This window comes from Protomyctophum parallelum (genome assembly GCF_964188405.1).
Source record: "Protomyctophum parallelum genome assembly, chromosome: 22".
NCBI lineage: Eukaryota > Metazoa > Chordata > Actinopteri > Myctophiformes > Myctophidae > Protomyctophum > Protomyctophum parallelum.
The window spans coordinates 34,276,750-34,300,882 of record NC_139714.1 but is presented as its reverse complement, the minus strand read 5'-3'; the positions used below and the strand labels follow the sequence as shown (position 1 = coordinate 34,300,882).

At 44.9% G+C, this 24,133-nt stretch overlaps 1 protein-coding gene across 1 annotated transcript in view; it reads left to right on the top strand.

Annotated features, from left to right (window-relative positions):
• Window positions 1-208: 208 nt before the first annotated feature.
• Window positions 209-24,133, top strand: part of kdm5a (lysine demethylase 5A) — a 45,635-nt gene continuing 21,710 nt past the window's right edge. Inside the window, exons 1-18 of the mRNA XM_083758087.1 lie at window positions 209-1,700; window positions 2,536-2,613; window positions 3,415-3,537; window positions 4,699-4,869; window positions 6,024-6,218; window positions 7,355-7,433; window positions 7,594-7,685; window positions 7,793-7,951; window positions 8,134-8,253; window positions 8,526-8,684; window positions 9,203-9,384; window positions 9,853-10,015; window positions 11,307-11,426; window positions 11,623-11,817; window positions 12,149-12,330; window positions 13,450-13,574; window positions 23,175-23,325; window positions 23,506-23,626. Coding sequence (XP_083614213.1) covers window positions 1,554-1,700; window positions 2,536-2,613; window positions 3,415-3,537; window positions 4,699-4,869; window positions 6,024-6,218; window positions 7,355-7,433; window positions 7,594-7,685; window positions 7,793-7,951; window positions 8,134-8,253; window positions 8,526-8,684; window positions 9,203-9,384; window positions 9,853-10,015; window positions 11,307-11,426; window positions 11,623-11,817; window positions 12,149-12,330; window positions 13,450-13,574; window positions 23,175-23,325; window positions 23,506-23,626 — 2,562 coding nt within the window. The 5' untranslated portion in view covers window positions 209-1,553. The remainder of the gene's footprint in view (window positions 1,701-2,535; window positions 2,614-3,414; window positions 3,538-4,698; window positions 4,870-6,023; window positions 6,219-7,354; window positions 7,434-7,593; window positions 7,686-7,792; window positions 7,952-8,133; window positions 8,254-8,525; window positions 8,685-9,202; window positions 9,385-9,852; window positions 10,016-11,306; window positions 11,427-11,622; window positions 11,818-12,148; window positions 12,331-13,449; window positions 13,575-23,174; window positions 23,326-23,505; window positions 23,627-24,133) is intronic.

Sequence of the window (24,133 nt, the reverse complement as noted above, 5' to 3'; positions counted from 1 at the left end):
ACTGAATAGTACGGGCCTATGAGTAGTATTTATATTTATTTTTGTGCAGAGTCAGAGTGGACTTAATGTAAGTCGGAGTGCAACGTATTCTACTATTCTGTGTACTTTTCATTTACATTTTGTTACATTCAGTTCAGTTTAGGGGCGGAGAGCAGGCTCTAGTCCGAGAGCCGGAAGTGGCGGAGGAACACATTGTTATTGAGCGGCGGTCGTGCGGCTGTAGTCTGTTTGCAATGCTAGCAATATGCTAACTGTAAGGAACTTTTTACGATATACTGTAAATAACGAACACAACACGTTGGAAGGTTATACGAGCAGCGACACACAATCGCCGTCCTTCTGCAGAAGACTTCAGCCTGTTGGGATAAAAACAAACGAAGCTTTCATCTCCTACCAGCCAACCCCCTCCAGGAAGCTAGCCTGCTAGCCTTAGCACGGTAGTCACTTTGTACTGCTAGCCTGACGCTGGGCTAGTAAACGCTAGCTTTACGTTCGTTGAAAATGGAGGCCCTTTGCCGTCAGTGAGGGCCGTTTGTGTTGTGTTTACCGTATGGTTTTGTCTCTGGACAAACACAACCATCCGACCCGGGATTGTAACGTCGACACGACGGCTGGGAGGTGCGCAACGACCCCCGGGGGTGCCGTGACACCCGGTGACCAGACGGGGAGCTAACTGTGTTAGCATGTGGACGTTAGCGTCAATGAATGAGTGAATGGACACATACTCATCTATAAAAACCAGTACATTTTGCTTGTACAACTAGTTCATTTCCAGTACAACCAGTACCCCTTCTGCATCATCATCACGGCACCACTAGACTAATGCCATGCACGCACGGGAGGGGCTTCATTGATCAGACAGCCACAACGCTGAAAGATCCCTCACCCACTCATCTATTCAGTATTTAAAATAAACAAATCAATGTATCGTAGTAAAACGCCGTAACAACCAGGACGATGCAGTTGGTTTGCTGGCGTGACGTGTCGCAGATCATAAGCGGATAATAACCAGACTTGTGTGTGGTTGTCAGACCTGAACAGAATTTAGTGTGTGTAATTTTCCGTAAGACAGTGGATCGTGTGTAAATGTATTTATTTATGAGTTGAGATGAAGGATCATCGGGCGGTGTGATGATGGATTTCAGCGTCGGCCCTGTGTCATTCAACAGGGGAGTGGTGGATCAACACTCCCCGACGAGGCCCGAGGCTTCCGGGTGACGGACATAAACATTATGCTTTGGACATGATTTAAAACGATTTAGATAATAGATATCCGTTAATTTACTTACCGTCCACATAAATATATGTATATGTTCTTCTTTTTGGACACGCACCAAGAAATGGCTATTTTAAAATGGAAGAACCATAATGCATCAGCATCACACTGAGTCGAAGTTCTCAGAAAAAACAGGACAATCTGCCGTTCTTGGAGGAGAATAATGGACTGCTGACATGACACTCAACCCATCACAACTGAGTGCGTTTTATAACATTATCAAATAACAATAATCATTGAAAAGAGGGAAGAGTGGCGGCTGCACATCCACAACATCATGTCTGGATTTGCAGAATTCGTCCCCCCTCCAGAATGTCCCGTTTTTGAGCCCAGTTGGGAAGATTTCTCGGACCCGCTCGGATTTATAAACAAGATACGACCCATTGCAGAGAAAACGGGCATCTGCAAGATCCGACCCCCAGAGGTAAACTTAACTTGGTGTGATTAATAGTAAACATAAGCTGATTATTAAATAACTCCATATATTCTCATTTTGTGTTTTTTTTGTGCTGCAATGTTGCATGGCATTTTGGGCCTATGTGCATTTTGCGATAGCAACGTTAATGGCCATTGCACTAATAGAGGTCAAGTGAGGCTTAAATCCATCACTGTTCTTTTGCTGTTATTTTGAATCGCTCTTCATTTATACCACGATGAGCAATCAGACCAGTCTGTTTGAATCCTAAATTGAGTTATTAGTTTTGTTTACCTTTAGTCCTTAAAGCCAATTAAATAAAGGCCCTGATTGGTAGCATATGGGCCTGGTTTAATTGTGAGAAATGCAATACATTTATAGAACTATATAATTCCTTAAGCTACTTAATCATGTAATGTTTGAGTCCTTCTCTAACGTTAATATGAATATGCATTATATCACCAGGCAAAATATGAGTCCTGAGTTGACCACAGTTGTGCTCTGAAAGAGATGTGTGCTTGGTTTAGGAAATGAGATGACTATAACTAACTACCTTTCTTTGCAAATTCATTGATTGGTCGCTTTATAACAAATATTTGTTGCCTGTCACCAATTCAGCTCTGTTAAAGCTTCTTTTCTGAATATAATAACTGGTGAATAATCATTTTGACTGAAAGTTATATTTACTGCTTTATCCAAAGACATCTTTGTATGTATTTGTGAAAATAAGAAAACTAAAGTCAGGGTCCCCATTTTGGTCTTTTCTTTAGGTATAAGTTAATGTGGTGATGCAGTGATTTGCTTCTGAGTAAAAGCTAATAATATGACTTTGCCTGTCTATTAGGACTGGCAGCCTCCGTTTGCCTGTGATGTACGCAACTTCCACTTCACCCCCAGAGTCCAACGACTCAATGAACTTGAGGTGAGTTTAACAAGCCTTGGAGAATATATATATATATATATATATATATATATGTATGTGTGTGTGTGTGTGTGTGTGTGTGTTTGGCATACGTACACCTGGACTATCTCAAATGTAGGCTAAAATGATTAGTGCCGTGTGTTATTTGGAGACCTGTTGGGCCACTTCACTTGGTAGACGTCAACATTCACAAATGACATACACCAACGTTGGAGTGATGGCGTTTCCGTTTCCACATGATCACAGTAGTATTGTCTTAGTGCAACCACTTGAAAGACATATTTTTAAACCAAGGGATTAACCAAGGCTGTGACACAGCGTATATCTATTCTACGTCCGAGCATAGACCTGCCTCTGATTGGCCTGCTGGCCAGGAAATAAATAAATAATACAAGTACGATACAATACAAGACTGACAGCTTGGCACGTGCGACAGTAACTTTATTTTTTTTGTAGAAGCTGTCATTCTCTTGTACTTGTTGTATTATTTCCCACCACAGAGTCTCGGAGGACAGTCTGGTGAGAGCATGGGGGCTAGACGGGCAGTGTCTGTAGGCCAATCAGAGGCAGAATAGCAGAATAGATATACGCTGTGACACACTGAAAGTGTTACTGACAGAGTTTGAAATAAAAAGGTTAATTTTCTGCATTACTCCAACTCATTTTGGTCGATCTAGTGTGGCTGCAGCCATTGTAAACAATGAGGGGTTTCTGGTTTTGATAGTGCGCAACTGATGCTTGCACTTAGCAGTGTGTGCTGGGCTTTATTTTCTCTTATCCCCTCTTCCTTTGCACCTACAGGCGCTCACGCGGGTCAAGCTCAACTTCCTAGATCAGATCGCCAAGTTCTGGGAGCTGCAGGGCTCTAAGATCCGCTTTCCTCATGTCGAGAGGAAAATCCTGGACCTGTACCGCCTGAGCAAGGTAGAATTGGACCCTGATCAATATCTTCATTTTTGTGTTAATGGAATGCTCCACTCTTGACAGATTTGTGGATGTTTTTGTCAGTTTGGGAAAATTACGTACTGAACACAATTGGGGTGGAGGCTGATGACCCTCATTCATCGCAACTCTGCGTGTTTTATAACATTATAAATAATCATTATAAATAAATAAAATATAAAATGTTCTAAAAAGAATAGGTCTACATCAGGTCAAACCCTTGTTGGGTTGAAACATTGTCCTGTCCTCATTAAAGTTATTCTCTTGAGAGCCGCATTGCAGACATTCTTTTCAATGTACGTATTTTTGTCCAGCACCTGTTGAAGTTGTTTTTCTGGATGTGCGTGCTTCGCCTTGGACTCGATCTTTGAAAATCAGATCACATTATCAGTTACCGGTATGTCAAGTATACCACAAATTGTAGTCAATGGGCTGATGATGCCATACCACATTTTATGGTCCTGTAACTCAATTGATGTCAACAATGTTTTGATTACACGCAATACCCAGAATTCATTGCAAGTGCTTACAAGAATACAAGTATTCCTTTTACAGGATGGCAGGTTGCCATAGGCCACAAATACCATCATCATATCACATTAACTACCACTAATATATATCTTTTAAGTAGGCCTACAATCTGGCTGCTCACAATTGTCCAAACATTGAATGTAACTAACTTTCAACGACGGAATTGGGTTTCAGACTTTCTATTTATATTTACATTTACATATTGAAGCCTTATTTATTGCATCCATAGATACACCCCAGCTCTTTCCTATTGTGACTTAGTCGTTTCCATCATGCCCCTAATTAGGCCAGTCACAATTATTAATTAATCGGCTGATTGCAATTATTTTTGCGTAATCGGCAGAATCGTTTCCGTTCATCTGCACACATTTTCAAACAAAAATAGAGGAAATAGCAGATTTTAAACTAAAATGTATGTCATATTTTGGTCATAGTATATTATGAATTTGTCATAATCAAGTTATTTGCCCTCTTACCTGTTCATGTGCAATTTTGGTTAACAAAACTTTGTATCTGTGTCTTCCAATATTCAGTGCCAAAACCACAATTTAATCATGAATCCTTTTTTTGTATAACAATCAATTTATTTATATTTTATATATGTATTTTCAGATTTTGTCATCAGAGGGTGGCTTTGAGACTGCATGTAAGGAGAAGCGCTGGTCCAAGGTGGCCAGCAGGATGGGCTTCCCTCCAGGGAAAGGTATCGGATCACTGTTGCGTTCCCACTACGAGAGAATCCTCTACCCCTACGAGCTCTTCCAATCTGGAGCCACACTCACGGTGAGTGGTGCCGAGCAGATTAATGTGCAAATGATGATTTCTGAACAAACATATTGTACAATTGAGTATAATGATTTCTTCAGTGTGAATAAAAAGTCAAATGGTTGTTCCCCCATCATCCTAAGTGACTAAAAGCCCTGAGTTTAATTAATTAATTGTATAGACAGTTGTGTACACTCGCTCATACATGGATCAAGTAAGGAGGTGGTAGCATAGCATTGTTTAATTCCAATGTTGCCGAGCTACTGCCTGGAGATACCAGGATGCTGTTGACTTCTATCAGCACAGATGTCGCTGCCTGCTGTTGTTGGCAGCCTCTTCAGAGCTGCCACGTTGGCCATTATACACTCATTCGACACCTTTCATCTGAGTCATAACCCAGGACAGATCCTTTTCCTGTGAGTCTTATTGCTCTTTTAATAGACTGCAAGTTGCAGTGGATAAGAGCGTCTTCTAAATACCCAAATGGTAAATCATAGACTGCATGTCCTCACAAGCACTCCAGATGTTTTTCGCGGTGAGCTCACTGTTCAAACAAGGGGTCGGGGAGGGCATTAACTCTACTCCAGTCGCCAACCAAAGGTGAGTACATTTTGGCTGGGTGCATATAAGTAAGCCTTGCCGAGCTATGAGAGCCTATCTCCTGTTTCTGTAGTGTGATGCAGCTTGCAAGTACACCCCCCGGACATGGCGCTAGTATGTCACAGGGACTTGCCCCAAATCCAACCCTTAATGCTCAATGCCTACAGTAACCACAAGGCCACTGAGCCATATGCACAACAAGGTTTCTGGGTTTTAGCAGCATCTTTAGCAGGTAACCAACCACCTAGTATGGATCGGGGGGGGCCTTGTCTGTTTGGAGGTAGTCCAAGATTTTTGCTTTTAGCCACTGTCTGCCTGCATGTTCTCAATGTGATTTATATATTATTATATATTATTTTATATTTACATACAATTAAACCAGGTTCAGCAAAGTACATTTTTATTCACTGAAATAAAATGACATGATTGAGCAGCTATAAGTAGTTAACATGTGTATGGAGCGGTCTCAGTTTTCCTTTTGTCAGCGGGAGAGGAAAAAAGGCCGGGAACCACAGTTTTATTGTCTTCTATAAGTGAAGTGGACGGATGGTTGTGATCCCCCCCCCCCGCAGGGCATCCAGCGGCTGTACGATGAGTGTGACGACGACGAGCCCGACGAGGGAGTCGGGGAGGACACGGTGGAGGAGGACGAGCTGGAGGAGGACGAAGACAAGGAGAGGGACAACGACAGGCAGGGCTTCTGTGACGTGCCACATGCCAAAGACCAGTCACGACCCGAGAGGCGTTCCCGTCGCCTTCGGTCAGAGGTACAAAGACTAAGAGACGACATTTTGTTTCAGTAAATACGATATAAGTATGATGCTAGTAGATATTTATTTGTGTAACCTAGGGATTCAGAGTGGAATAGTCTCATAATAGAATGTTAATGTTTATTCCGTTGTCAATAATAACCTAGCCTCGGAAACCCAGACGTTTTTATTTCCAGGGAGAGAAAAAAAAAGTCTGGGTCCGAGTCCACTTCAATTCGGCATAGAGTTGTTAAATTGACACACACACGCACACACACACACACACACACACACACACACACACACACACACACACACACTCCCCTCTCTCTCTCTGTCGTAAGTAATTAGTCTCATAGTCTCATAGTCGCATAGTTTCTCCCGGCGGATTCTGCCGGGAGCTGCCTATGCCATAGAAAGCATAGGTGAGTTCCAGGCTAATAATAACCCAGCTTTGGACAAGTAAATGCTACAGAAAGTTAATTTAAATATTAGATTATGATACAGTATACCTTACTACTACTGTATGTAACTGTAATTTTGAAAATGGTAAACTAGACCAGCGTTGTTGGATTTTTTAACTAGCAGGGCTATGTCGTGCGCACATGCCCGAGCTCGCGAGTGACTACTAACTTTAATTAACCTCTTTAATGTAGTAGGCCTATTTATTAGGCTAACCCACAACAATGGGTTATATTAAATTACAATATTAAATTGTATTCTATTTATTTGCGTAATGTGGAGACCTTTGTGTTGTCATAATTATGCATTTACCTTGCAAATGTCACCTCTGTAATTACATTATTTCAGCCACTGTTATCCAACTCTTTAGTTTAGACACCTAGAGTAGGCTACTTTAGTCAATCGACACAATTTACCGTCACCGTCGATATGCATGCACACCCTGGATAGCCCTACCGTCAGCTCGCCCCTGGTGTCATCTAATAAAAATGTACCGTATCATTTCAGTTTGTTTTCCCAAAGGCAAATTATTCCTTCTCTTCTTGTAAATCTTCTCTTCTGGTCTGTCCTAGATTTCCAGCTGCTTCAGGCATGCTCCCCAGGGCATTTGTCATATTAGCAGAAGGGAGCAAGCGGTTTTACTGACATGCCATGATGATCTTATGTTGTTGTCATTGTTCTTTTTCCTCCAGCGGGAAAACAAGGAGCCAAAAGGCCTGAAGTTCTTTGGTGCGAGTCCCAAGATGGTGGGCTTGGAGATCGTACCGGCTGGTAAGAGAAGAGCATCCCAGTTCTTTAATTAAGATATATGTCTGCCTGGTTTTGACCATTTACAACCTGTAACTACAACCGATGATGATGATGTACATACATATATACAGAACATACTGTCTGCCTTTCCACTCTTAACGTCCACACATTTAACTTTTAGACGATGGATTCCACAAGAAGCAACGTCACCTCAAAGCCCAGGCCTTTGCCATCAAAATGCGTCCACGCAAGGAGACCCTCGAGGTCAACTTTGTAAGTGCCACTAACCTTTGTAAACATTTTAATGCAACATGGATCAAGCACAATCAGTGACAGTCACCCTCATGTAACCACCCGCCACATACGTGTCAACGTCCCAGATTGACCTGTACCTGTGCCTGATGTGTGGGCGTGGCGACGAGGAGGACCGCCTGTTGCTGTGCGACGGCTGCGATGACAGCTACCACAGCTTCTGCCTCATCCCTCCTCTGGCGGACATCCCCAAGGGGGACTGGCGGTGTCCAAAGTGTGTGGCCGAGGTAAGGTGCAGAATGCAGTTGACGGGTCTCTCTGCCAGCGGAGTCTTGCACTAGAGAACAATTGATGAGAAAGTAAAAGCTGTGTAAAAGTCCACCATACATTCCACCAAATGCCTCAGGGTTTCCTCCGGGTGCCGTCGCCATTCATATATACTCTAAGGTTTGTACCTGACTGTTTGCAGGAGTGCAGCAAACCCAGAGAAGCGTTTGGCTTCGAACAGGGTGTGAGGGAATACACCCTCCAGACATTTGGAGAGATGGCTGACCACTTCAAGTCCGACTACTTCAACATGCCTGTCCATGTATGTATTTTCTGCAAATCTCTGTGTTAGAATATCTAAGCAACCCTTGTACCATTTCCCTAGTACTGCACACATTTTCATCTTTTGCACATTAATCACTTAAAGGACATTAGGCATAAGGCATTACTATACAAAAAACATTTTCAGATATGGAGATATAAGGTTTCTGCCTGACAGCAACAATATGTAAATATGTAATATGTCATGTCCAGTTAGACTGTTCTCAGTAAGTCGTTATGATGTTATGATCCGTGTCTTCCTCCCTATCCCAGATGGTTCCCACCGAGCTTGTTGAGAAAGAGTTTTGGCGCCTGGTCAGCAGCATTGAAGAGGATGTGATCGTGGAGTACGGCGCCGACATCAGCTCCAAGGATGTGGGGAGCGGCTTCCCTGTTCGCGACGGCAAGAGGAGGCTGCTGGGAGACGAAGTGGTGAGTGGATTATTTAATAAACCTGATGTGGAGGATTTGCAGGACCACGAAGCCACTGAACAGCATGAGAAATGGATCAGGTGGAAGTTGCAACATTCCACCTATCTTAACACCACACCCAATCATTAGTAACGGAATACACATTTAAGACAATCCTTGTGGATCTGATGAGATAAATTTTGTTTATTTTATGGTGGGGAGGCTATAACAAGGTTGTTATAGTTAAAAAAAACTAAAATTTAAAACATTTTAGTCTGATTCTGGGGAACAGAAAGCAGACCTGTCCCAGACGACTTGAGAGGTCTTGATGGTTCATGTTATCGCACACTATATTTTGGCCCCATAACCATGCAATGCGTTTTAAATCAACAGTAGTACGGCATTTTGAAAACAGTTCTTTGACAGACAGGAAGCCAGTGCAAAGATCTAAAACCCGTAGTAATTTGATCTACTTTAGGATTGTAAGACCTTTTCTCCTGTAAACCTGACCTGTACTGTTGTCTGCCCTCCATCTGAAGGAGTATGCCAACTCAGGCTGGAACCTGAACAACATGCCAGTGTTGGAGCAGTCCGTTCTGACTCACATCAACGTGGACATCTCTGGGATGAAGGTGCCCTGGCTTTATGTGGGCATGTGTTTCTCCTCTTTCTGCTGGCACATCGAGGATCACTGGAGCTACTCCATCAACTTCCTGCACTGGTGAGAGATACAATGTATATGCTGCCCTCTGTAGCTTTTTAACCCATTCTGACCTGAGATCAGATTCATATGAGGTTTCCGCCGGACACACACTGGGTCTGATGAACCCATTCTGACCGGAGATCAGATTCTAAAAATGTCAGTCGCTCTTTGATTTTTCAAAAAATAGCAGACCTACAAGCTCGTATCGCGCCACTCGGTGGCGCGATATGAGCTTGTAGATCTGCTATTTTTCAATAGCTAAAGCATAACATGATGCCGACACCAAAATGGGTGCCCGGTCAGAATGGGTTAAAACTATCCACCCCTTTTGAAGTGACAATTCCAATCGTCTCCATCGGGAGACGGCTACTGCATTTATCCATCAAGTAATTTCTTACTTATATATTGTTATGGTTTTACGTAAAATCAGTGTTCTTGCAATCTTCACTTATATTTGATCTCAATCTCTCCCATGGTGTCTCCCAGGGGCGAGCCAAAGACGTGGTACGGCATTCCGGCCTCGGCGGCCGAACAGCTGGAGGTCGTTATGAAGAAGTTGGCACCAGAGCTGTTTGACTCTCAGCCAGACCTCCTTCACCAGCTGGTTACCATCATGAACCCCAACGTCCTCATGGAGCACGGAGTCCCCGTACGTATAAGCCATGCATGCTCCTGTCTGAATTGTCCTCCGTCCAGATTTAAAAATCCCTAAGCACATTTAGTGCCGGAAGTGCATCAAAATAGAAGCTCCGGGGTGGCCAGAGTTGTCTGATCGCTTTTACTCTGAAAGCCATGAACCGGAAACACTTTCCTAAAAAAAGTTGACTTTACAAAGAGACCTCACATCCCCGATCATCTTAATTATTTTTTTTACGCTCCAAAAAAACCTTCATATTTTGCGGGAGAGACGGATGAGGAGCAGAAATGAAACGCCAGCATATCGATCCATTCATCACCACGGAGAGCGCCCTGGATTAGGAGATAGGAGTCATTCTTTCCGCAGCGCTAACATGGGAGTCAATGACAAGCTAATTATTGCACTGAGCGTTAGCATACGGAAAGCGAAAAGCGAAATGCCAAAAAAAGAAATTGGAAAAATTCTGAATATTCCTATCTCGCCCGCGTCGCTGGGACGTCGCTAGGACGTCCACAGACGTCGCAGGCACTAATATTTCGGGATCCTTATGACGGCCTCATGCGTCCTACGAACTGAAACGGTTAAAACAGTGTAATCGCTTGTCGTAGTGTTAAAAAATATTCCAAAGTGCCGACCACAACAACAGAACGGAGCAGAAATCGCTCCGCACCGCTCCACCCCCGCCATTGTAATGAATTGGGGACTCAATTTGCCATAACCCTTTGCACGCCGGAGCGACGGGACCTTTTTGTGATAACGTCATCAAACCGTGTATCCTATCCCACTGTCCGGTGGATTGCTCGTATGACTTAAAACTGATTAAAACGCGGATTAAACAATGAAAACATAACTCTGGCAACTCGCGAACGGGAGGGAAAGTGTTCTACAGTCAATTAACTTGAGCAACTCGCGTCAAAGTCAAAGTGTTAATCAAAAAACAACTTGAATCGGCCGATACCGATGTGTTTGCCGATTAAACTCCCATCACTAGTAAATTAAAGACACTAGTGATGGTGACTAGTGTTCATTCTCTGACCAGCCCTTTTTACCTTTAAAGGTCATATTATACTTGACGTATAACCGCAAGGTTCTAATGCTTGTCTACAGACGGGCACATGTTCCACATAGGGCACGCGGTCACACAATGTGTGAGGCTCACGGATGTGCGTGTGTGAACACGAGTTGGTTACATGCATCATGTCATATAACCCTAGAGTACAATTTGGCTTTTAGTAGCGTTCTGACTTGACTTTTAGGGTGTTTCTCATATTACTATATTATGTTGTTTTGCCTCCACCCGCAGGTGTACAGGACCAACCAGTGTGCTGGAGAGTTTATCGTGACCTTCCCTAGAGCTTACCACAGCGGCTTCAACCAGGGATACAACTTCGCAGAGGCCGTCAACTTCTGCACTGCTGACTGGGTGAGCCAAAACAACACAAAGAAACAGCAGCATGATAATAATTATATTATTCTACAGGTTTTACAAATGTCTCTCCCAATCCCGTTGAATACACTCGGAGTGTACATTGTGTTACATTTCTATAATGTACACTCGCCTTATATTCTTACTTCCATATCGTGTGTGTGTGTGTGTGTGTGTGTCTTTGTGGGGCCAGTTACCCATGGGCCGTCAGTGTGTGGCTCACTACCGGCGTCTCCATCGCTACTGCGTCTTCTCCCACGAGGAGCTGCTGTGCAAGATGGCTGCCGACCCAGAGAGCCTGGATGTGGAGCTGGCCGCCGCCGTCTTTAAGGAGATGGGAGAGACCATGGAGGAGGAGACACGACTCAGACAGGCTGTCCAGGAACTGGTGAGAGGATACTTTTATTCTTAATGTTGGGAGGAGAGGCGATGGTTAACCCATTTTTATTTTTATTTTTCAATAAACGGGTGGGTCACGTAGGGTACAGTACATATCGTAATTGTTACAAGTCATTCGTTACATTTCTTATTATTAATTTTCACAGTGTAACAGGTCTTACAGTTCCAGGAGAGTAAGGGGATGGTTAAACAGTGGCTTGTTTTTAGGTTGATAGCGATGTTATTTTGTCAGGATATTGTCGCCATATTCATATACTGTATGAGAGCCAATGCATCACATTTTCTCCACATTATTCCTCCTCATTCGTTGCACCTTGCAGGGGGTGTTGTCCTCGGAGCAGGAGGTGTTTGAACTGCTCCCCGACGACGAGCGGCAGTGCTACAAGTGCAAGACCACCTGCTTCCTGTCCGCACTCACCTGTGACTGTAGCCCTGACCGGCTGGTCTGTCTCTACCACGCCAAAGACCTCTGCGACTGCTCAATGGGAAACTTGTGTCTGCGGTGAGATTTGCACTATATCATTATATCCAAGGCAAGCAGGAAGCTCCCGGTCTGAGAAATATAGTTACTTAACCCATTTAGACCTGAAGACGATTCTACGAATGAAAAACCCATGTTTCTATGTCAGTTGTCAAACATTTTCATGTCAAGGACCCCCACAAATATATGTATTTGGCCGCCGACCCCCATCTGAAAATATGTAGTTCCAGGGACTCCCCAGAAGTAAAGATTTGAGTTAAAATGTTTCGATCTGAAAGAATACCGGTATTCAAATATTTGCGTAACTCGAAAACCGTTTGCCCCACCGACTTCAAATTCGACACACGCGTTCCACACCACCACAGGGAGTGCAGTGCCCTGTGTCGAGTCCGGTTGTCCGGAAACAGCACAAAAGTCTCTGCCCGGGCTCTGGACCTGATCAACCTTATATCTCCATATAAACCTGACACAGAACACAGTACTCTGACAAGGGTACAACAGGTATTGCATAGCCAGGCGGGGCATGGATCTCCAACTTCCATTGTTACCGACTCGGTAACAAGTCTTCCTAATGAGTTCATCATGTGCCTCACTACTTTCAATTCTTCTTCAATTCAGCATTATATTCAGTTTGTAAACTATGGTATAATTTAGAGAAAAACAAACAATTAGTAAGTAAATGGACAATAAACCAAGGTCACTATGTCTATTATTACGTTGGCCAATTAACCCATTTAGGCCCGAGGCCTCTAAATCCTGACCTAAGTTTTCTGAAAAACCAAAAAAAAAAAAAAAAAACATTTGATCATTTATTGCTTTTCAGACACGACAAGCTTACAGGAATCACTAGTATAGCAACAGAGATCTCCCTAGCCATCCGGCTCTCTAACACAGCTAATTGTATTTGTATTTTGTAGTACTGCCCGGCCAAGCCGGATGCACCGGTCCGTAGAGGATTCAAACACCTAATCTCCACTGTCATGAGTGACCCAGACGCTGCATTGGATTTCTCTTATGCATTCAGCTCACGTTGCCCAGGGAGAATAGAATATACAGCGGCATTCATTAGTGTTCATTGGTGTGTATTTTGGGCTTAAGCCACTTTCTGGCATGAATCCTTCTTTCTATGATGTCTTCCAGGTATCGATATGACCTTGACGAGTTCCCGTCCATGCTGTATGGAGTCAAGACAAGGGCTCAGTCCTACGACACCTGGGCCAAGAGAGTCACTGAGGCCCTGGCTGCAGAACAGAAGAACAAGAAAGGTACGCAGGCATAACCTTTTTATAATCTAAAGTAAAGTCTTTTTTCCCCTTAATATTGATACAGAATGACATGTTTCTACCCATCAACCAGCGATCAACCAAGTATTGCAGAGATTCTTACTCTGCCTGCTTTTGAATACTTAATCTTGACTTCATCCTTTGTTACTGTTCTGTGTTATGTCTTTGTTTTATTCACTTCTCTCCTTCTGTGTGTGTGTGTGTGTGTGTGTGTGTGTGTGTGTGTGTGTGTGTGTGTGTGTGTGTGTGTGTGTGTGTGTGTGAGGCGCGTCTTACTGTGAACTTGGCTAAATGTGATTTTGCTCGGGCCACAGTAACATACCTTGGTCGTCAGGTGGGGCAGGGTGAAGTGCGTCCAGTGCGTGCTAAAGTGGAAGCAGTGGAAAAATACCCGCCACCAACAACAAAAAAAGAATTGCAACGATATCTTGGTTTCATTGGATACTATAGAGCTTTCTGTAGGAATTTCTCAACTGTTGTTGCTCCGCTTACTGACCTGCTCAAGAATAATGCAAAATACATTTGGTCTCCTATTCGTCAGCAGGCATTTGAAAATGCAAAACAAATCCTGTATGATGCTCCTGTCCTCGCTGCTCCACACATGACAAGGCCTTTTAAACTGCAGGTTGATGCCAGCCATGTGGGGGCAGGTGGAGTTTTGCTGCAGGAGGATGAATTGGGCATTGACAAACCTGTGTGTTTTTTTTCAAAGAAATTTAACAGGTATCAGCTAAACTACTCAGTGATCGAGAAGGAGGCTTTGGCTCTCATATGGTCTTTGCAGCACTTTGAGGTGTATGTGGGTTCTGGACCTGTGGTGGTGTACACAGACCACAATCCTTTAACATTTTTACATTCTCTCCACAGTCCAAACCAGAGGCTCATTAGATGGTCCTTGTTTCTTCAGTCATATACGTTGGACATCCGCCATATTAAAGGAAAAGAAAATGTGGTGGCGGATGCCTTATCTAGGGCCCCGTGCAATTAATCCTGTTCATGATCTGTTTTGCAGTATGTCCTAACCTTTTTTCTTAAAAGCTCCAAGGTACCAGTTGCTGAGAGAGGGTGTGGCCTAGGCATGAGGCAGATGTGAACTGGGGGGTTGTTCTCAGTAGGGTTCTTATTACTTGATTACATTTAAAGTATTTACACTTTTTCTAATTGTTTATTAATATTACGTATTTTGGGCCAGGGTTCCCTTTGGGACCCTGTTTTCGAGGGGGGGGATGTGACGGCCCCCTGGGCCTTTATTCTACTATGTGGAGTTCTGTGTGTATGTGTGGCTGTGCCTTTAACCATTCCATTGCAGTGTTGGAGGGCGGAGCCAGAGATGATTAGTGGAAGAGGAGACACCTGGCCAGTGTCCTCCCCAAACACTATTTAAGACACCTGCTCTCACAACACTAGAGCTCTGCTCAGATCTGCTTGTCTCCACAGGCTGCAGGGGCGGCCATAGGAGAGTTCTCTTGTTCATTTATTTGTTTTGGTCCTAGACCTTGGGCAGCATGTTTCCCTGCCAATTTAAGTTGGAAACTTTGTTTATTCAATTCTTTAATTACTATTTACTATTCACTACAAGTATGAAATAAAATACTTATTTTTGGATTGTCCTCCGGTGTGGTTTCCCCCTTCTTCGTTATGGCCCCAGAGCCAGCCATAACGGACCATGTTATGGCTGGCTCTGGGGCCATAACGAAGAAGGGGAAACCACACCGGAGGACAATCGAAAAATAAGTATTTTATTTCATACTTGTGGAAAAAGATAATGCAAGCAATTCAATTAAAGTTTCCAAATCATACCGGCAGGGAAACATACTGCCCAAAGTCTAGAACCAAAACAAATAAATAAACAAGGGTGTTGTCCAGCAGCTGCCCCTGCAGCCTGTGGAGAAATGCAGATCTGTAGTGCTGTGAGAGCAGGTGTCTTAAGTAGTGTTTGGGGAGGACACTGGCCAGGTGTCTCCCCTTCCACTCATCATCTCTGGCTCCGCCCTCCAACACTGCAATGGAACTGTTAAAGGCACAGCCACACATACACACACAGAACCCATAGTAGACTAAAGGCCCAGGGGGCCGTCACATCCCCCCCCTCGAAAACAGGGTCCCAAAGGGAACCCTTGCCCAACATTTGTGCTACAAAAAAAAACAATCGGAAAATGTGTACATACTTTACAAGCAACCCCACTGAAACTAACCCCCCCAGCTCACATCTGCATCACTCTTTAGCCTCACCAACTCTCAGCAACTGGTACCTTGAAGCCTTTAAGAGGAAGGTTAAGACATAATGCAAAACAGATTATGAACACAGGATTAATCCATGAGGCTCCAAATAAAGCATCCACATCAAGTTACTTCCATTTGCCAATCACTTTTGCCATGTTTTTCCTTTCTGTGTGCATTACAAATGCAAACAGGGTGAAAACTCAATTGTGCCTTGTGCACCTGTGACACAGAAGGTTTCACAAATTTGACATTGACAGATTTGTGTCTGTCACTCTCCAGAAACATAATGTCATCACTTGGGCTGAACATTTTTCCCACAGAGCATCCCTTAACAGATTTGGGTTGAGCTATCTCCAAATTAGGGACCCAATCAGCCACTTTGATGGACTGATTTTGTTTTTCAGTTTCATGACAAGTCCGACAGGTTTTTATGTACATTGCCACGCTTCTTTTAACACGGGGCCAAAAGAACTTTTTGGACACTGCATCATAAGTTTTGCGCACCCCCATATGCCCTGACTCATAGTGAGCAATGCGCAAAACTGACTCCTGGAATTTGGAAGGAATGACAATTTGGAAAATTGAATTTCCAATTAACCCATTGCCATGTGGCACACATTTGCGCAGCAGCACCCCATTTTCAATGAAGTACCCCTGTGCGCGATTTTTCACCTCCTGTTTGGAGATAACCAAACTGAACAGCTCTTTCAGTGTGGGATCGGCTTTCTGCTCCCTCACCAACTCAGCATGGGAAATGGACCTAGGAAGGTTAGACAGATATGCAGTTTCGTCCTGGCACTCCACGTCAACTGCAGGTTCTAGCAGCTGAACAAACTGATCTGCAAAAACCCGCTCCCCTGCCACATCATTTCCAAGTACAACAGTCACCCCATTAATAGGAAGAGCTGGTCTCACACCCATCCTGACTTCACCTTTAAACAGAGATGAATAAAGCATGAAGTTGTGTACAGGGACATGGAAAACTGACATCTCCATGCCCAACACAGGAATGAACGACCCAGTGTTGGTCGTCTGAGAAAACGGCAGAACTGAGGAAAGGATAAATGACTTAAATGAGCCTGTGTCCCGCAAAATGGTTACTGGCACTTTCTCTGTGTTACCAATCAGCGACACATATCCTTTTGAAACAAATGGAGAAAAGGTACTTGACATGTTAGGTTGATCTATGCCACTCGAAAGTGACACTGCAAAAGCAGACGGACTCGGCCCAGGTGAGGCATACTCATTACGTGACTTAAGCACAGGGCACTGGTGTTTCCAATGTCCTGGCTGATGGCAGAAATGACAAACATCAGAGTCATGTAGAGCACGACCAGCCGGTCCACTCCTACGCTCCGACTCCACACTCCCACTGGTCCTGGCAGGGAAGTATTTTCCCCCAACAACCTGGCCTGTATCCCTGCCACCCCCAGACCCACCAACATAGTTCTGGCTGTCCCCCCTCGCTTTGTGCGTCAATGTGTATTCATCTGCAAGCGCTGCAGCGTCGGCTGCAGTCTTTGCCTTCTGTTCACAAACATACAAGGCCACCGGCTCAGGGACTGAGTTTTTAAACTGCTCTAACACAATCAGCGCAGACAGGTCATCGTAGTCCTCCACACCTGACGCCACACACCAGCGCTCGAAATGTGTTGACAGGTCACGGGCAAACTCAAGATAGGACTTATTATTGCCTCTCTGCCAACTCCGAAAACGCTGTCTATAGGCCTCGGGAACTAGTTCGTACGTACGCAGCACTGCCGCTTTGACCACTGCATACCTGCTGCTGTCTCGTGTAGACAGTGAGGCAAATGCCTCCTGAGCACGTCCAGTGAGCACGCACTGTAACAGGACCGTCCGGTCCGAATCATCCCAGCACCGAGCGTCTGCCACCCGCTCGAACAGAGTGAAGAACACTTCCACCTCTTTCTCATTGAACTTGGGTACCAACCGTAAACTGTTCAAAATGTTGCCATTGTCACCACCTGACTCGCCCCTCTGTACCTCACTCACCTTACCATTTCCCACCAACTTGAGCCTTGCGCCCTCAATATCCAACCTTTTCATCTCCGCTTCATGCTTTAACCTTTCCATAGCCAAATCTCTTTCCTTCAGTTGTAATTGCAAGGTTAACTGTAAGGTTAACAACTCCTTCTGTTGTTCGAAGGTTAGCCCAGTGGCCCCCGCGGGCACTGAGACTAAGGCTACATCCTCCTCCTCAAACGCAGACTGCTGCGGGCTCAAAACGTGCTGCTCATACAGCATCTCCTTTATCATGACCTTGACCTTGTCTTTCCCCGCCCTTTTGTCCGGAATGTCAATGCCGTAATGCTCTGCAATTGACAATAATTGGTCCTTGTTAAAGGATTCCAAGCCCTCCTCTGATGGATCAGCAACAAACTCAGGCACCTCCATCGCAAAACGAAACCAAACAAAACCAAACCAAACAAAAACAACTCCAAGCCAACGGAAACAAAAGAACGTAGCGCATTCAATTAACAGAATGCCCAACAAGCCAAATTAAGTTGAGCCTCCCCTCTAACTGCCTAGCCAAAACTTCTCTAAATCTCAACCCTAGTCTTCAGGGGATAGTTGGGACAGGTAATTATGCACGTGAAACGTTGGCGAGGGAAAAGTCTCCAGCAAGCTGGCCACCTCCCCAAGGCCAAAGAAGTGCTCCCGAGCGTATAGCTCTAACCCTTTCTCCCCACACTACGTTTCTATCTAAATGCTCACAAGTCCCAAAGGGGAAATGCGCTTTGCCTTACAGAGTCAGCCCAACAAAAAATGACTTCAAACAACAAAGTAGATTACTTACGTTCTTAAGCACCGTGACCACAAGCAAACCCTCCGATGGTTCCCCCAAATGAACTTGAATAGAGAATCCCCAATGCTGACGTCACTGGACTTGCAGACTCCCCTATTCCCACGGCTCCACCCCCTTGCTGCCACAAAGGATAGGTGCGAACCTGAACTTGGCTAGCTCATTAACTAAACAAGCAGCCCAAACTACCACAACAACAAAGTTTTGTAGCTTACCAAACTTTTAGCTTTAAACGAGCCCCCATGTGTGACGGCCCCCTGGGCCTTTAGTCTACTATATGGGTTATGTGTATGTGTGGCTGTGCCTTTAACCAGTCCATTGCAGTGTTGGAGGGCGGAGCCAGAAATGATTAGTGGAAGAGGAGACACCTGGCCAGTGTCCTCCCCAAACACTATTTAAGACACCTGCTCTCACAACACTACAGCTCTGCTCAGATCTGCATTTCTCCACAGGCTGCAGGGGCAGCTGCTGGAGAGCACCCTTGTTCATTTGTTTGGTTTTGGTTCTAGATTTTGGGCAGCATGTTTCCCTGCCAATTTAAGTTGGAAACTTTGTTTATTCAATTCTTTAATTACTATTTACTATTCACTACAAGTATGAAATAAAATACTTATTTTTGGATTGTCCTCCGGTGTGGTTTCCCCCTTCTTCGTTATGGCCCCAGAGCCAGCCATAACATGGGGGCTCGTTTAAAGCTAAAAGTTTGGTAAGCTACAAAACTTTGTTGTTGTTGTAGTTTGGGCTGCTTGTTTAATTAACGAGCTAGCCAAGTTCAGGTTCGCACCTATCCTTTGTGGCAGCAAGGGGGTGGAGCCGTGGGAATAGGAGAGTCTGCAAGTCCAGTGACGTCAGCATTGGGGATTCTCTATTCAAGTTCATTTGGGGGAACCATCGGAGGGTTTGCTTGTGGTCACGGTGCTTAAGAACGTAAGTAATCTACTTTGTTGTTTGAAGTCATTTTTTGTTGGGCTGACTCTGTAAGGCAAAGCGCATTTCCCCTTTGGGACTTGTGAGCATTTAGATAGAAACGTAGTGTGGGGAGAAAGGGTTAGAGCTATACGCTCGGGAGCACTTCTTTGGCCTTGGGGCGGTGGCCAGCTTGCTGGAGACTTTTCCCTCGCCAACGTTTCACGTGCATAATTACCTGTCCCAACTATCCCCTGAAGACTAGGGTTGAGATTTAGAGAAGTTTTGGCTAGGCAGTTAGAGGGGAGGCTCAACTTAATTTGGCTTGTTGGGCATTCTGTTAATTGAATGCGCTACGTTCTTTTGTTTCCGTTGGCTTGGAGTTGGTTTTGTTTTGTTTTGTTTGATTTGGTTTTGCGATGGAGGTGCCTGAGTTTGTTTCTGATCCATCAGAGGAGGGCTTGGAATCCTTTAACAAGGACCAATTATTGTCAATTGCAGAGCATTACGGCATTGACATTCCGGACAAAAGGGCGGGGAAAGACAAGGTCAAGGTCATGATAAAGGAGATGCTGTATGAGCAGCACGTTTTGAGCCCGCAGCAGTCTGCGTTTGAGGAGGAGGATGTAGCCTTAGTCTCACTGCCCGCGGGGGCCACTGGGCTAACCTTCGAACAGCAGAAGGAGTTGTTAACCTTACAGTTAACCTTGCAATTACAACTGAAGGAAAGAGATTTGGCTATGGAAAGGTTAAAGCATGAAGCGGAGATGAAAAGGTTGGATATTGAGGGCGAACGGCTCAAGTTGGTGAGAGATGGTACGATGAGTGAGGTAAAGAGGGGCGAGTCAGGTGGTGACAATGGCAACATTTTGAACAGTTTACGGTTGGTACCCAAGTTCAATGAGAAAGAGGTGGAAGTGTTCTTCACTCTGTTCGAGCGGGTGGCAGACGCTCGGTGCTGGGATGATTCGGACCGGACGGTCCTGTTACAGTGCGTGCTCACTGGACGTGCTCAGGAGGCATTCGCCTCACTGTCTACACGAGACAGCAGCAGGTATGCAGTGGTCAAAGCAGCAGTGCTGCGTACGTACGAACTAGTTCCCGAGGCATATAGACAGCTGTTTCGGAGTTGGCAGAGAGGCAATAATAAGTCCTACCTTGAGTTTGCCCGTGACCTGTCAACACACTTCGAGCGCTGGTGTGTGGCGTCAGGTGTGGAGGACTACGATGACCTGTCTGCGCTGATTGTGTTAGAGCAGTTTAAAAACTCAGTCCCTGAGCCGGTGGCCTTGTATGTTTGTGAGCAGAAGGCAAAGACTGCAGCCGACGCTGCAGCGCTTGCAGATGAATACACATTGACGCACAAAGCGAGGGGGGACAGCCAGAACTATGTTGGTGGGTCTGGGGGTGGCAGGGATACTGGCCAGGTTGTTGGGGGAAAATACTTCCCTGCCAGGACCAGTGGGAGTGTGGAGTCGGAGCGTAGGAGTGGACCGGCTGGTCGTGCTCTACATGACTCTGATGTTTGTCATTTCTGCCATCAGCCAGGACATTGGAAACACCAGTGCCCTGTGCTTAAGTCACGTAATGAGAATGCCTCACCTGGGCCGAGTCCGTCTGCTTTTGCAGTGTCACTTTCGAGTGGCATAGATCAACCTAACATGTCAAGTACCTTTTCTCCATTTGTTTCAAAAGGATATGTGTCGCTGATTGGTAACACAGAGAAAGTGCCAGTAACCATTTTGCGGGACACAGGCTCATTTAAGTCATTTATCCTTTCCTCAGTTCTGCCGTTTTCTCAGAAGACCAACACTGGGTCGTTCATTCCTGTGTTGGGCATGGAGATGTCAGTTTTCCATGTCCCGGTACACAACTTCATGCTTTATTCATCTCTGTTTAAAGGTGAAGTCAGGATGGGAGTGAGACCAGCTCTTCCTATTAATGGGGTGACTGTTGTACTTGGAAATGATGTGGCAGGGGAGCGGGTTTTTGCAGATCAGTTTGTTCAGCTGCTAGAACCTGCAGTTGACGTGGAGTGCCAGGACGAAACTGCATATCTGTCTAACCTTCCTAGGTCCATTTCCCATGCTGAGTTGGTGAGGGAGCAGAAAGCCGATCCCACACTGAAAGAGCTGTTCAGTTTGGTTATCTCCAAACAGGAGGTGAAAAATCGCGCACAGGGGTACTTCATTGAAAATGGGGTGCTGCTGCGCAAATGTGTGCCACATGGCAATGGGTTAATTGGAAATTCAATTTTCCAAATTGTCATTCCTTCCAAGTTCCAGGAGTCAGTTTTGCGCATTGCTCACTATGAGTCAGGGCATATGGGGGTGCGCAAAACTTATGATGCAGTGTCCAAAAAGTTCTTTTGGCCCCGTGTTAAAAGAAGCGTGGCAATGTACATCAAAACCTGTCGGACTTGTCATGAAACTGAAAAACAAAATCAGTCCATCAAAGTGGCTGATTGGGTCCCTAATTTGGAGATAGCTCAACCCAAAACTGTTAAGGGATGCTCTGTGGGAAAAATGTTCAGCCCAAGTGATGACATTATGTTTCTGGAGAGTGACAGACACAAATCTGTCAATGTCAAATTTGTGAAACCTTCTGTGTCACAGGTGCACAAGGCACAATTGAGTTTTCACCCTGTTTGCATTTGTAATGCACACAGAAAGGAAAAACATGGCAAAAGTGATTGGCAAATGGAAGTAACTTGATGTGGATGCTTTATTTGGAGCCTCATGGATTAATCCTGTGTTCATAATCTGTTTTGCATTATGTCTTAACCTTCCTCTTAAAGGCTTCAAGGTACCAGTTGCTGAGAGTTGGTGAGGCTAAAGAGTGATGCAGATGTGAGCTGGGGGGGTTAGTTTCAGTGGGGTTGCTTGTAAAGTAAAGTGTGTACACATTTTCAGATTGTTTTTTTTTGTAGCACAAATGTTGGGCAAGGGTTCCCTTTGGGACCCTGTTTTCGAGGGGGGGGATGTGACGGCCCCCTGGGCCTTTAGTCTACTATATGGGTTATGTGTATGTGTGGCTGTGCCTTTAACCAGTCCATTGCAGTGTTGGAGGGCGGAGCCAGAGATGATTAGTGGAAGAGGAGACACCTGGCCAGTGTCCTCCCCAAACACTATTTAAGACACCTGCTCTCACAACACTACAGCTCTGCTCAGATCTGCATTTCTCCACAGGCTGCAGGGGCAGCTGCTGGAGAGCACCCTTGTTCATTTGTTTGGTTTTGGTTCTAGATTTTGGGCAGCATGTTTCCCTGCCAATTTAAGTTGGAAACTTTGTTTATTCAATTCTTTAATTACTATTTACTATTCACTACAAGTATGAAATAAAATACTTATTTTTGGATTGTCCTCCGGTGTGGTTTCCCCCTTCTTCGTTATGGCCCCAGAGCCAGCCATAACAGTGTGTGTGTGTGTGTGTGTGTGTGTGTGTGTGTGTGTGTGTGTGTGTGTGTGTGTGTGTGTGTGTGTGTGTGTGTGTGTGTGTGTGTGTGTGTGTGTGTGTGTGTGTGTGTGTGTGTGTGTGTGTGTGTGTGTGTGTGTGTGTGTGTGTGTGTGTGTGTGTGTGTGTGTGTGTGTGTGTGTGTGTGTGTCTGCCTGCCTGCCTGCCTGCCTCAGACCTGATCGAGCTGAAGGTGTTGTTGGAAGACGCTGAGGACAGGAAGTACCCAGAGAACTCTCTGTTCCGTCGTCTCAGGGAGATGGTGAAGGAAGCCGAGACCTGCTCCTCTGTGGCCCAGCTGCTGCTCAGCCGCAAGCAGAGGCACAGGTCACCACACACACACACACCTCTTTACATGACTAGTACTACTCTCTAAATGCTAAACAATTTAGCTCAACTCATGGAAAGCTGTGTGTTGATGTGTTGAATGGTAATATGACATAGTCTTGAGTCTCCATTTTGTAAGTGGTGTACCTGTCCCTATGCGTATGTTGTGCATGTATGCAGTAGTCGCCTGCGTGCTGAGAGCACTCGGAATCGCAGTAAGCTGACGGTGGATGAGCTCAAGGCCTTCGTCGAGCAGCTCTTCAAACTGCCCTGTATCATCAGCCAGGCTCGACAAGTCAAGGCAAGTCCCTTCCATTCTATGCCCCCCCCCCCAACACACACACACAGAACATCTGTTGTTGATTCAGCTAAATGGTTTAATTTCAGACAACAAAAATGGATGTCTTTCTCACATGAAATCAAAATGGGGTAAACCATTGTCAACTTTGCTGAATGACATCTACCATGAACATTCTGATGGCTGTTGGATATCATGCTCGTGCATGCACGTTAGGGGAGGTATTTCTTCCCCATACATTTACCTGCTCGCCAGCCACCGAATTACAATGCTGCCTGAAAGTAACTAGTGGAAATAAAATTCCTTGACACTTGAGGAAGATGATGGCATGCTGTGTCCTTTTTTTTTTTTCTTTTTTTTTTAGTTGGTTTTTAAATTTTTATTCACTTGCTAATAACCTTTCTGAGTTTTCAAGAAACGGCATTTAATCCTTGTGAAAGCATGTGATCCTCAATTGAAATATATATATATGACTTCCACACATCCACATAGAGTAGAAGAAGAACACTG